Source organism: Lampris incognitus, chromosome 2, assembly GCF_029633865.1.
Source record: "Lampris incognitus isolate fLamInc1 chromosome 2, fLamInc1.hap2, whole genome shotgun sequence".
In the NCBI taxonomy this organism is placed as follows: Eukaryota; Metazoa; Chordata; class Actinopteri; order Lampriformes; family Lampridae; genus Lampris; species Lampris incognitus.
This window is the reverse complement of record NC_079212.1, coordinates 42,095,117-42,108,165: the sequence shown is the minus strand read 5'-3', so window position 1 is coordinate 42,108,165 and position 13,049 is coordinate 42,095,117. Positions and strand designations below refer to the sequence as shown.

Genomic DNA, 13,049 nt, shown 5'->3' with positions numbered 1-13,049 from the left:
CGTTTTGTAGGGCTCTGGCAGTGCTCCTCCTGTTCCTCCTTGCACAAAGGACCAGATAGCGGTCCTGCTGCGGGGTTGTTGTCCTCCTGCGGCCCCCTCCACATCTCCTGGAGTACTGGCCTGTCTCCTGGTACCTCCTCCATGCTCTGGACACTGTGCTGGGAGACACATCAAATCTTCTTGCCACAGCACGCATTGATGTGCCATCCTGGATGAGCTGCACTACCTGAGCAACTTCTGTAGGCTGCAGATACCGCCTCATGCCACCTCTAGTGGTGAGGGCACTAGCACAATGAAAAACTAACCAAAGATCGGCCAGAAAAGATGAGGACAGGCAAATGGTCTGTGGCCACCACCTGCAAATCCATTCCTTTTATAGGGGTTGTCTTGCAAATTGTCTAATTTCCACCTGGTGGAAATTAGACAATTTACCAACAGGTGAAATTGATTCACAAATCAGTGTTGCTTCCTAACTGGACAGGTTGATAACTCAAAAGTGTGATTGACTTGGAGCTACATTGCATTGCTTATGTGTTCCCTTTATTTTTTTGAGCAGTGTATTTAAACCCTGTTTTTGTGACCACACCACTTTGTTGGAAATTAATTGGAAAACAATTTTTTTTAACAGGCAGTTTCTTGGTCAATAAACTGATAATGTATTACGCTGAACTACCACAGTATTTCCTCTCACAGTGTGCTTTGGGGTGTGACCAAAGGTAAAACTACATTCAAAGCTTGATATAGAAGATATTTTTGTTTTGCAGACATTGCAGCGTAGTTAAGACAACCTACTTTTGAAGTTAATCTTGGCAAAAGCCTCTACCAACATTTTAATTCAAACCAGAGTTCCAATTAGGTGAATTTCTACCACCACCAAACATCAGTCTAATTTCCTCCCCCCATTAAATCTTCTGTTTCCCCTTGACGGTTCCTGCTAGGATGGAAACTTCCTTCTGAGCAACACCAATGAATAGGTGGCAAGGACCTTCAGATTTCAATTATTCGTTTCCCAAAATTATTGCCTACTCCATCTCCCTGTTAATAGCACTTTGGTTTCAAAATGTGCCACGCTTTTTTGTGAATACTCCTATTGCTAGGTTCTACACATTCTACATAGGTTTCATGTATTTTTTCCACAATCAGTTGGTCCTATGAATAATGCCAAGGCTTGAATGCTTTTTGTTTTCCCCTCAATTGTATCCGGCCAATTGCCCAAACTCTTCCGAGCCATCCCGGTCACTGCTCCACCCCAACTGCCGATCCGGGGAGGGTTACAGACTGCCACATGCCTCCTCCAATACATGGGGAGTCGCCAGCCGCTTCTTTTCACCTGACAGTGAGGAGTTTCACCAGGGGGACATAGCGCATGGGAGGATCACGCTATTCCTCCCCAGTTCCCCCTCCCCCCCTGAACAGGTGCCCCAACCGACCAGAGGAGGCGCTAGTGCAGTGACCAGGACACATACCCAGACACGGCCAATTGTGCCTGTAGGACATCCGACCAAGCCGGAGGTAACACGGGGATTCGAACTGGCGATCTCCGTGTTGGTAGGCAACGGAATAGACCGCTACATTACCCAGATGCCCTTGAATGCTTTCTGTTTTGTTAAGCATTAGATACAGGTTTTATTTTTGCGTGTATTTTGACTAAGTTTGCTCACATAGATTGAAGTAAATCTCCCACAGCAACAAAATGATGAAAGTTTTGTGTTGAATAAAATAGCCAGTAGGTTTGTGTAAAACAAAAGACAATTAGAAAACAGGTCTGATGCACATGCAATATGCACATTATCGCTGCATGATCATGTGTGAATGCACTGACGTATATACACTACCGTTCAAAAGTTTGGGATCACCCAAACAATTTTGTGTTTTCCATGAAAAGTCACACTTATTCACCACCATATGTTGTGAAATGAATAGAAAATAGAGTCAAGACATTGACAAGGTTAGAAATAATGATTTGTATTTGAAATAAGATTTTTTTTACATCAAACTTTGCTTTCGTCAAAGAATCCTCCATTTGCAGCAATTACAGCATTGCAGACCTTTGGCATTCTAGCTGTTAATTTGTTGAGGTAATCTGGAGAAATTGCACCCCACGCTTCCAGAAGCAGCTCCCACAACTTGGATTGGTTGGATGGGCACTTCTTGCGTACCATACGGTCAAGCTGCTCCCACAACAGCTCAATGGGGTTCAGATCTGGTGACTGCGCTGGCCACTCCATTACCGATAGAATACCAGCTGCCTGCTTCTGCTCTAAATAGTTCTTGCACAATTTGGAGGTGTGTTTAGGGTCATTGTCCTGTTGTAGGATGAAATTGGCTCCAATCAAGCGCTGTCCACTGGGTATGGCATGGCGTTGCAAAATGGAGTGATAGCCTTCCTTATTCAGAATCCCTTTTACCCTGTACAAATCTCCCACCTTACCAGCACCAAAGCAACCCCAGACCATCACATTACCTCCACCATGCTTAACAGATGGCGTCAGGCATTCTTCCAGCATCTTTTCATTTGTTCTGCGTCTCACAAACGTTCTTCTTTGTGATCCAAACACCTCAAACTTGGATTCATCCGTCCACAACACTTTTTTCCAGTCTTCCTCTGTCCAATGTCTGTGTTCTTTTGCCCATCTTAATCTTTTTCTTTTATTGGTCAGTCTCAGATATGGCTTTTTCTTTGCCACTCTGCCCTGAAGCACAGAATCCCGCAGCCGCCTCTTCACTGTAGATGTTGACACTGGTGTTTTGCGGGTACTATTTAATGAAGATGCCAGTTGGGGACCTGTGAGGCGTCTGTTTCTCAAACTAGAGACTAATGTACTTATCTTCTTGCTCAGTTGTGCAACGTGGCCTCCCACTTCTTTTTCTACTCTGGTTAGAGCCTGTTTGTGCTGTCCTCTGAAGGGAGTAGTACACACCGGTGTAGGAAATCTTCAATTTCTTAGCAATTTCTCGCATGGAATAGCCTTCATTTCTAAGAACAAGAATAGACTGTCGAGTTTCAGATGAAAGTTCTCTTTTTCTGGCCATTTTGAGCGTTTAATTGACCCCACAAATGTGATGCTCCAGAAACTCAATCTGCTCAAAGGAAGGTCAGTTTTGTAGCTTCTGTAACGAGCTAAACTGTTTTCAGATGTGTGAACATGATTGCACAAGGGTTTTCTAATCCTCAATTGGCCTTCTGAGCCAATGAGCAAACACATTGTACCATTAGAACACTGGAGTGATAGTTGCTTGAAATGGGCCTCTATACACCTATGTAGATATTGCACCAAAAACCAGACATTTGCAGCTAGAATAGTCATTTACCACATTAGCAATGTATAGAGTGTATTTCTTTAAAGTTAAGACTAGTTTAAAGTTATCTTCATTGAAAAGTACAGTGCTTTTCCTTCAAAAATATGGACATTTCAATGTGATCCCAAACTTTTGAACGGTAGTGTATATATATGTCAGTGCATTCACACATATATATATAATGAAAAGATAGATATACTCTATTGCTAAAAGTGTATGGACACTGCTTCTAATGTGTGGATTTGGTTATTTCAGCCACATCCACTGCTTGAAGATGCATAAAATCAAGCACACAGCCATTTAGTCTCCATAGACGAACATTGGCGATAGGATGGATCATACTGAAGAGCTCAGTGACTTTCAACGTGGCACTGTTATAGGCTGCCACCTTTCCAGTAAGTCAGTTCGTCAGATTTCTGCCCTGCTAGATCTGCCCCGGTCAACTGTAAGTGCTGTTATTGTGAAGTGGAAACGTCTCGGAGTAACGACAGCCCAGCCACGGAGCGGCAGACCACGCAAGCTCACAGAACGGGACCGCCGGGTGTTGAAACGCGTAGCGAGTAAAAACCGGCTGTCCTCGATTGTAACGCTCGCTACTGAGTTCCAAAATGCCTCTGGATGCAACGTCAGCACAAAAACTGTTCGTCGGGAGCTTCATGAAATGGATTTCCGTGGCCGAGCAGCCACACACAAGCTTAAGACCACCACGTGCAATGCCAAGTGTCGGCTGGAGTGATGTAAAGCACACCGCCATTGGACTCTGGAGCAGTGGTTTTCATGGTCATTTCTAGGCTCCGTAGTTCCAGTAAAGGGAAACCTTAATGCTACAGCATTCAATGACATTCTAGAGAATTGTGTGCTTCCAACTTTGTGGCCACAGTTTGGGGAAGGCCCTTTCCTGTTTTAGCATAACAATCAGGGTTAGCTGGGCTAACAGGGTTAAGCCCTCCCTATCAATAAAAATGAGAAAAAAATGTTGAAAACCTTACAACACCAGTTCGAATCCCCATGTTACCTCCGGCTTGGTCGGGCGTCCCTACAGACACAACTGGCTGTGTCTGCGGATGGGAAGCCGGATGTGGGTATGTGTCCTGGTCGCTGCACTAGCGCCTCCTCTGGTCGGTCGGGGCACCTGTTCAGGGGGGAGGGGGAACTGGGGGGAATAGAGTGATCCTCCCATGCGCTACGTCCCCCTGGTGAAACTCCTCACTGTCAGGTGAAAAGAAGCAGCTGGCGACTCCACATGTATCAGAGGAGGCATGTGGAAGAGCGGGGTAAATTGGCTGGGTACAATTGATTCAAGATCCTTTATTGTTACATCTCTAAGTACAAGAGAGTCAAATTCTTGTGTTTCGGCTCCTCAATACTACAGCAACAATAGCAATAAAATAACAACAAAAAAAAGCAGTAATAATGATAAATAGTGTGTGGTGTATGTAAGGTGCTGTGTGTATGTAGGCTCTGCCTTAATAAATGTGCATATGTGTGTAGTTGTTTGCATATTTTTGTGTGTTTTTGTATGTCCACCTACGTGTGTGTGTGTACTGATGATCTGCTGAAGACCATAGGTCAGTGCCAGTCAGTCCGGCACCAGGCGTAGTGTCCTTAATGATCTTCGTTCAAAAGCCTAGTTGCTTGGTGGAAAAAGCTGTTCTGGAGCCTACTGGTCCGGGCTTTCAGGTGGCGGTACCGCTTGCTTGATGGTAGCAGCTGGAACAGTCCATAGTTGGGGTGGCTGGGTTCTCTGATAACCCTGTGGGCTTTGCTGACACAACGTCCGTTATATATGTCCTGGATGGAGGGAAACTCGCATCCACTGCTGTCCTGGGCCATCCGCACAACCCCTCTGCAGTGTTTTGCGGTTGTGGGCAGTGCAGTTCCCATCTAGTGAGGACACTCTCGGTCGTGGCATGCCCCCTTGATTTGCTGATCATTTGGGGTAAATTCATTCAGCCCTCGGGTGGCTGACTTTCAACCACAAAAAAACAAACAAAAAGAAAAACAAACTTTACTGATCCCCGTGGGGAAATTACATTATGCATTTAACCCATCCTAGCTGTGCAGCTAGGAGCGGTGGGCAGCCACCTCGATCAGGGGCACAGGTGGGGGAAACCGGAGCACCCGGAGGAAACCCACCAGACATGGGGAGAACATGCAAACTCCACACAGAGGACAACCTGGGATGCCTCCCCAAGGTTGGACAGACCCTGAGGTTTGAACCTAGGACCTTCCTGCTGTGAGGCGACAGTGCTAACCACTGCGCCACCATGCTGCAACTAGTGGCAGTGGACGCACAGATTAACGGTACAGTGAGGTGGTACTTGTGCGAGTGTGGGGGAGGAGAAAGTGAGCATGGGCGTTGGCATGAACGAGGGGGATTATTTACCTTCTTTCATTTTGTTCAATGTCTTTAGATGAAAAATTGGAAGTGAAGGGACTGAGGACACATTGTCCAAATGAAGTTCAAATAACATAATATGACAAACGGCAAAATCGTAATTTTGTGTTACTTGTTTTCAATGAAAGGACTGGCTAATGGCAAGTGTAACTGAGAATTCACTTTTCTGTTTCCCATGCCTGCTTTCTGGAGGAGACACTGCTTGGACCTTGTGTGTAAGAGAGCGGGGGGGTGACTTTTTTGGCATCAGGCCATTCTTTCGGGTACTTCTCTATAGTGGTGTTGTAGAGCACTTGATATAACAAGGTATATAGTGTCGTTGCTGTAACTTGGTATCTCGGATGTGTTGCTGCAGCGTGAACTATTGATCGGTGTAATGCATTTGTTAGCCCACCCATCCAATATCACCACCAGCCGTCACTGATGACAGTACCCCTCTGCAAAAAGTGAGGTCCATAAAGACATGGTTTGCCACATATGGTGTGGAAGAACTCGACTTGCCTGCACACAGCCCTGACCTCAACCCCATCCAACACCTTTAGGTTGAACTGGGACGCCGATTACGAGCCAAGCCTTCTCTCCCAACATCACTGTCCGACCTCACTAATGCTCTTGTGGCTGAATGGGGGCAAATCTCTGCAGCCATGTTTTAAAATTCAATAGAAAGCCTTCCCATAAGAGTGGAGGCTGTTATAAAAGCATAGAAGGGACCAAGTCCTTGTTAATGCCCATGGTTTTGGAAGGAGACCTTCGACAAGCACACCTGGACGTAATGTTCGCTTGTCTACATACACTCACTGGCCACTTTATTAGGTACACCTTGCTAGTACCGGGTTGGACCCCCTTTTGCCCTCAGAACTGCCTTAATCGTTCGTGGCATAGATTCAACAAGGTACTGGAAACATTCCTCAGAGAGTTTGGTCCATATTGACATGATAGTATCACGCAGTTGCTGCAGATTTGTCGGCTGCACATCCATGATGTGGTGATGTGGATCTGGTGACTGTGGAGGCCATTTGAGTACAGTGAACTCATTGTCATGTTCAAGAAACCAGTCTGAGATGATTCGAGCTTTATGACATGGCGCGTTATCCTGCTGGAAGTAGCCATCAGAAGATGGGAACACTGTGGTCATAAAGGGATGGACATGGTCAGCAACAATACTCAGGTAGGCTGTGGCGTTGACACGATGCTCAATTGGTACTAAGGGGCCCAAAGTGTGCCAAGAAAATATCCCCCACACCATTACACCACCACCACCAGCCTGAATCGTTGATACAAGGCAGGATGGATCCATGCTTTCATGTTGTTGACGCCAAATTCTGACCCTACCATCCGAATGTCGCAGCAGAAATCGAGACTCATCAGACCAGGCAACGTTTTTCCAATCTTCTATTGTCCAATTTTGGTGAGCCTGTGCGAATTGTAGCCTCAGTTTCCTGTTCTTAGCTGACAGGAGTGGCACCCGGTGTGGTCTTCTGCTGCTGTAGCCCATCTGCCTCAAGGTTCGACGTGTTGTGCGTTCAGAGATGCTCTTCTGTATACCTCAGTTGTAATGAGTGGTTACTTGAGTTACTGTTGCCTTTCTGTCAGCTCGAACCAGTCTGGCCATTCTCCTCTGACCTCTGGCATCAACAAGGCATTTTCGCCCACAGAACTGCCGCTCACTGGATATTTTCTCTTTTTCGGACCATTCTCTGTAAACCCTAGAGATGGTTGTGCGTGAAAATCCCAGTAGATCAGCAGTTTCTGAAATACTCAGACCAGCCCGTCTGGCACCAACCACCATGCCACGTTCAAAGTCACTTAAATCACCTCTCTTCCCCATTCTGATGCTCGCTTTGAACTGCAGCAGATCATCTTGACCATGTCTACATGCCTAAATGCATTGGGTTGCTGCCATGTGATTGGCTGATTAGAAATTTGCATTAACGAGCAGTTGGACAGGTGTGCCTAATAAAGTGGCCGGTGAGTGTATTTGGTCATGTAATGTACCTTCTTAAATACTTTAATATACTTAACTGCATGCTTTTTGAAGTTGTTATCCACAGCAGTTTCTGTCATAATATCAAAATGACTCTATATCCAATACCATTATCACTACTGTTGTATCTTTTTTTAAAAAATTTATTTTCTAGTTTTTCCCCTTATCCCACCCGATTAACCCAATGGCATATGGCCGGAACGCTTGTCGAATAACTCCCCTGGCTCACGTTTCCACAGTAAGGAGATAGTCGTAACACCAGCTTCCTTCAAACTCATGTCGGCTGTTCTTGCTAGTTCAGACGCTGAAGCCTCGCATGGATTGCATTACCTTCAGGCCGCGAAGGAGACTTAGGGAGAATGCTTTCGGTTGCTTGGCTGCAGGCACCAGGATGGGCCAGAGGGGTCGCTGGAGAACGACGAGTCCCCGAACACTACACCAATCTACACTCACTATCCCTCGGGTAAGGGTTGCCTAATGAATGCCTTACCCCGTGGATGCTCTGGCCGTGACCGGTTACGGCGAGTCTGGGATATGAACCTCCCAGCCACATGACGAGCGGGTTGCAAGAACAGTGGTTTATTCCGCTCGGCCATCAGAGCGGCCTACTGGTGTATATTTTTAATTGTAAATGATAAATTATGCTTTCATTATAAATTGACCCTTTTTCTGTTGTCTCCTATGTCTGTCTCTCTTGTTTTCCTTTCCAGTGATGACGACACTATTTAATATGTCCCCTGAACTTTCTAGCATCTCAATTATGGAAACGTACGCAGAGATGGTAAAAGAGTACGACTTGATAATAGAATTTATGTTTTGCAATTTCCCACCGCTTTGATCTCGGCACAGCTCGGAAATACAGGTCGACTCTGCCGTAATTTCCAGACAATGCTAATGTAAACAAACTCATCTACCAGCTTTGAAATACATTAAGATAACACGTCAAATGCCACATCCTGTCTGTCACTGAAGAAGAAGAAGCTCGGTCGATCAGTGAAAGAGAGAAAAACAAATTAATCTCCATATAGAATCAAAATGTTAGGAAGCTAGCAGGGGAATGCTAAACAGGTATGCAGACTTAAAAGATATAGCAGAGCCCATCTTTGTTTACTCGTCTCCTCCAACTTTTCCACCCAGCATCATTACGGACACAGAGGAATGGCGGTATTTCAAGGCGCTTACCAAAACCCTTACCCCGCTGGAGGAGAACATCTTCCACCTGGCAGACGGCGCACCAGGCCCCCAGGTCTACCTACGGCCCAAGGAGAGCATCCACATCCCGCTCAAATACCAGACTTTCCTCAAAGAACACTCTGTGCCCCTTCAGGTACGACAGCTCCCATGCATGCTACAGACATATACAGTACTAAGGTAGTGTAAACGAGTGTGCATAGGGCGTCCGGGGATCGCCAGTTCGAATCCCCGTGTTACCTCCAGCTTGGTCGGGCATTGCTACAGACACAATTGGCCGTGTCTGCAGGTGGGAAACCAGATGTGGGTATGTGTCCTGGTCGCTGCACTAGCACCTCTGGTCTGTGGGGGTGCCTGTTCGGGGGGAACTGGGGGGGGAATAGCGTGATCCTCCCACACGCTACGTTCCCTGGGCGAATCTCCTCACTGTCAGCTGAAAAGAAGCGGCTGCCGACTCCACATGTATCGGACAAGTCATATGGTAGTCTGCAGCCCTCCCTGGATGGGCAGAGGGGGTGGAGCAGCGACCGGAACGGCTTGGAAGAGTGGGGTAATTGGACAGGTACACTTGGGGAGAAAAAGGGGGAAAATTGAAAAAAAAAGTGTGTACAAACAGAACGAGGGATAATGGCGCCCTCCTGACAAATCTAAAGGATCATTAGCCACAGCTGATCTGTCCCAAGGACAGGACATGCAAATGTGATGGGTTAATTTGATGCCAGCATTGGAAGCACCATAAAAGGGGATCAGGAAAAATGGTATTTGTTTAACAGTTTTTCTTATCACCAGTACACACTGTTTTTTCCCCACCCTTTGGTTGAATGCTGCCATTTCTTATCATTTACAGTTGTCCTTTGTGTGACTTCATGGATGTAACTTCTATATTCACAGCAATTAATGGACTTTATTTATTGAAAGATGATCAATTTTGATAGTTGAGTGTTTTCTTATCGAACTCTCACAGGGACCAAACCAGCTACCCACAGGCAGAAGTACTCCCATTGCCAAGAAGCATCCATCTAACATTGTGCAGGCCAAGTCCATCAAGGTAGGGGGGTGGATTATAGCAACCTATACACGGCACGCTTTTTCTCACTCATTTGATCCTCTTACTAAGTGTGTTTGACCCCATCCCCTCAAAATGAAAACTGTATTTCATTATTATCTAACCTGCCTTTTTGCCAAAATATGTAAGGGCAAGACTTTAAAAGAGTTCACCCCACCTGAATAAAGGAAATAATATACACTGATCAGCCAAAACATTAAAACCACCTGCCTGTGTTACCTCCAGCTTGGTCGGGCGTCCCTACAGACACAATTGGCCATGTCTGCAGGTGGGAAGCCGGATGTGGGTATATGTCCTGGTCGCTGCACTAGTGCCTCCTCTGGTCAGTCGGGGCACCTGTATGGGGGGGAGGGGGACTGGGAGGAATAGCGTGATCCTCCCACACACTATGTCCCCCTGGCGAAACTCCTCACTGTCAGTCGAAAAGAAGCGGCTGGTGACTCCACATGCAACAGGGGGAGGCATGTGATAGTGGTAGTCTGCAGCCCTCCGTGGATCGGCAGAGGGGGTGGAGCAGTGACCAGGATGGCTCGGAGGAGTGGGGTAATTGGCTGGATATAATTAGGGAGAAAAAGGTGGGAGATCCCAAAAAAAAATGTAAATCCTCCTTACAAATGATCGCATCATCACACAAGCTGTGTGTGCACTTAAGTGGAATATGCTGACAATGGGCCAGGGTGCATAGAAAACTATGTGTAAAGTGCATGGCAGCCACCCTCTCCCACCACAAAAAAACAACGAAATTTCATGTAAGCCTACACAGCGCACACACAGCCAAGCAACCATTAGCGACAGACACTTCAGAACCATGGACAGTGAACAGCGATCGTGACATTTTGGAACCCACAAACAAGCAATATTTTCAATAAATTATCTCATTACAGTAAATGTGCACAATGACTGCTAAGTTGGCAAATTTATAGATTGACCAGTAATTCTGTATAATGACCGTCTTCACAAATAAACCTTAACATATGTATGTATACAAATAATGGCAGTGGGGGCCAGAATAAAATCAGTTGGCACAGCAGCCTGCTAGATTTTAATAAGCTCTGGTGTAGGTCTTACTATGCCGATTAGCTTAATCTTTTCATTAAAAGTTAATTTTGAAAATGGCATGGATAATAAGTTCGCAATGATGCCCTCCTCACTAAGGGGTCCCCTTCCATCTTCTAACTTGGTACAGAACTTTTTACAGTCTCTTGGGCCAGGTGAACTGACAACACTTGCACTTTGTACAGTCACCAGGTGAACTTGCTAAGACATGGAGGAGTCAACAGACACGGTTTCTCTTGGAGGCCCATGGAAGCCTGGCCTTTCCCTAAATAGTTTCTAGTAAAGAAAACAAAATGTATTATTCCCACGCCTGTTTCTTTATTGAGTTCTGAAATGTCCCTTGTTTTTCTTCTTTAGCTGGTGCGGCGAGCAAAACAGCACCCCTTTGTGTGTATTAAAAAGTGTAGTTGATGTCTTCTGTGCTGTCTAGTGGCAGTGAAATGCTCGTCCCAGCTTCCCTGGCAGACAAAAAAGTAAAACGTTTTAGCCAATCGGATTGAGGCCAGGTTGACCGAGCTCAACATTGGTCAATTTATCGTAAAAAAACAAAACAAAAACAAAACAAATGAGGGAGGCCAGACTGAACCTGGCTGCTCACCAATCAAATCACTGTCGTCATCTTAGAAAAAAAAACTGTCTACTGCACGTAGTGCAGGTGGAACCAGTTAGCAGAATGGAGACGGGGACCTCGGGTTTTTCGTAAAATGACATTACTGAGCTTGCTTTTGAGCTGCAACAGAACGGTAGGCCTACTCCATTGTACAGCCAATTAATTGTGGTATTTATATGCAATTTGATGTGTCTGAAAACCTTCAGCGACGTGTTTACTCTTTAGATGATGAGAAGAAACTCGGAGGCAGCGTCATGTTTTAGCCCGTGTAGCTCTACTGTGTGATTGTGCGTGCAGCTTTTTGAGCAAACGGCATTGTTGTTTCTTGCCGATTGCCGTTATGTTGTTGGAGATGCCCCTCATAGGGGTATGCACATAATTCATCTGCTACTAATAACTGGTTCTTATGGCTGTGAGAAGATTGCACATGTTGTTGTACAGTATTTGGAGAGAGAGAATAAAATCACACCTCGTGTTGTTTTGTAGTTCACAAAAGCCTTGTAAATGCTATGGTCCCCAAGGAATGGGATATGAGCGTAACTGAGAAGAATTACCCCAGCAATGTCACTTATATTGCCCCAGCAACAGCACTTATTTATTCTGGTTTGTGAAAACGGGTAACTAAGAGATTTCTATGTGATAACATGGAGAGTTAATCTCCATATGATCGCCATCATATGCTGATATGATCTCCATACCAAGCTGACTGGCTTCCTTGGTAAATTTTGCCACACACCGCCGCTGGGAGTCAAAGCTCCCCAACAGCTGTCGGGGAGGTTGGAATGTGGCAGTCGTCCATCTGTTCCGTGTTAGACCTGTGCGCACATCCATGAGAGCAGAGAGGAGCAGTAATCCCATGCCATTTCTCGTGTCATCTTTGAGTGTTGTCACTTGTGAAAAAGCTCTCTCTGCCAAAACCTATGACCAAATCAAGTTCACCAGCATAGGCGCTATGAGGTGAGGTTGCAAAAACACCATCGCTTGTGTGTTTATCAGGTAAACCGCAGGTGGGTGGTCATTGTAATAATGGTAACTTTTATCAATGTTGTCCTGAGTGACTGGATGTGGAGAAAATTATTTAGTTTTGTTTGCATAACAAAGGAATACTTTTCCTGAATATATATATATATATATATATATATATATATATATATATATATATATATACTACTACTTTCGGCTGCTCCCGTTAGGGGTCGCCACAGCGGATCATCCGTAATTTATGATCCGCATATTTGATTTGGCAAAGATTTTATGCCGGATGCCCTTCCTGACGCAACCCTCCCCATTTGTCCGGGCTTGGGACCGGCACTAAGGATGCACTGGCTTGTGCATCCTCAGTGGCTGGGTTATATATATATATATATATATATATATATATATATATATATATATATATATATATATATATATATATATATATGTGTGTGTCAATGTGATTTGT

General features: G+C 45.3%; 1 protein-coding gene across 1 annotated transcript in view; it reads left to right on the top strand.

The window, feature by feature from the left end:
- The window catches only part of nphp4 (nephronophthisis 4), a 309,249-nt gene that overhangs the window by 279,909 nt on the left and 16,291 nt on the right, over positions 1–13,049 (top strand). Inside the window, exons 24-25 of the mRNA XM_056302210.1 lie at positions 8,820–9,009; positions 9,838–9,921. Of these exons, the coding sequence (XP_056158185.1) occupies positions 8,820–9,009; positions 9,838–9,921 (274 nt within the window). The remainder of the gene's footprint in view (positions 1–8,819; positions 9,010–9,837; positions 9,922–13,049) is intronic.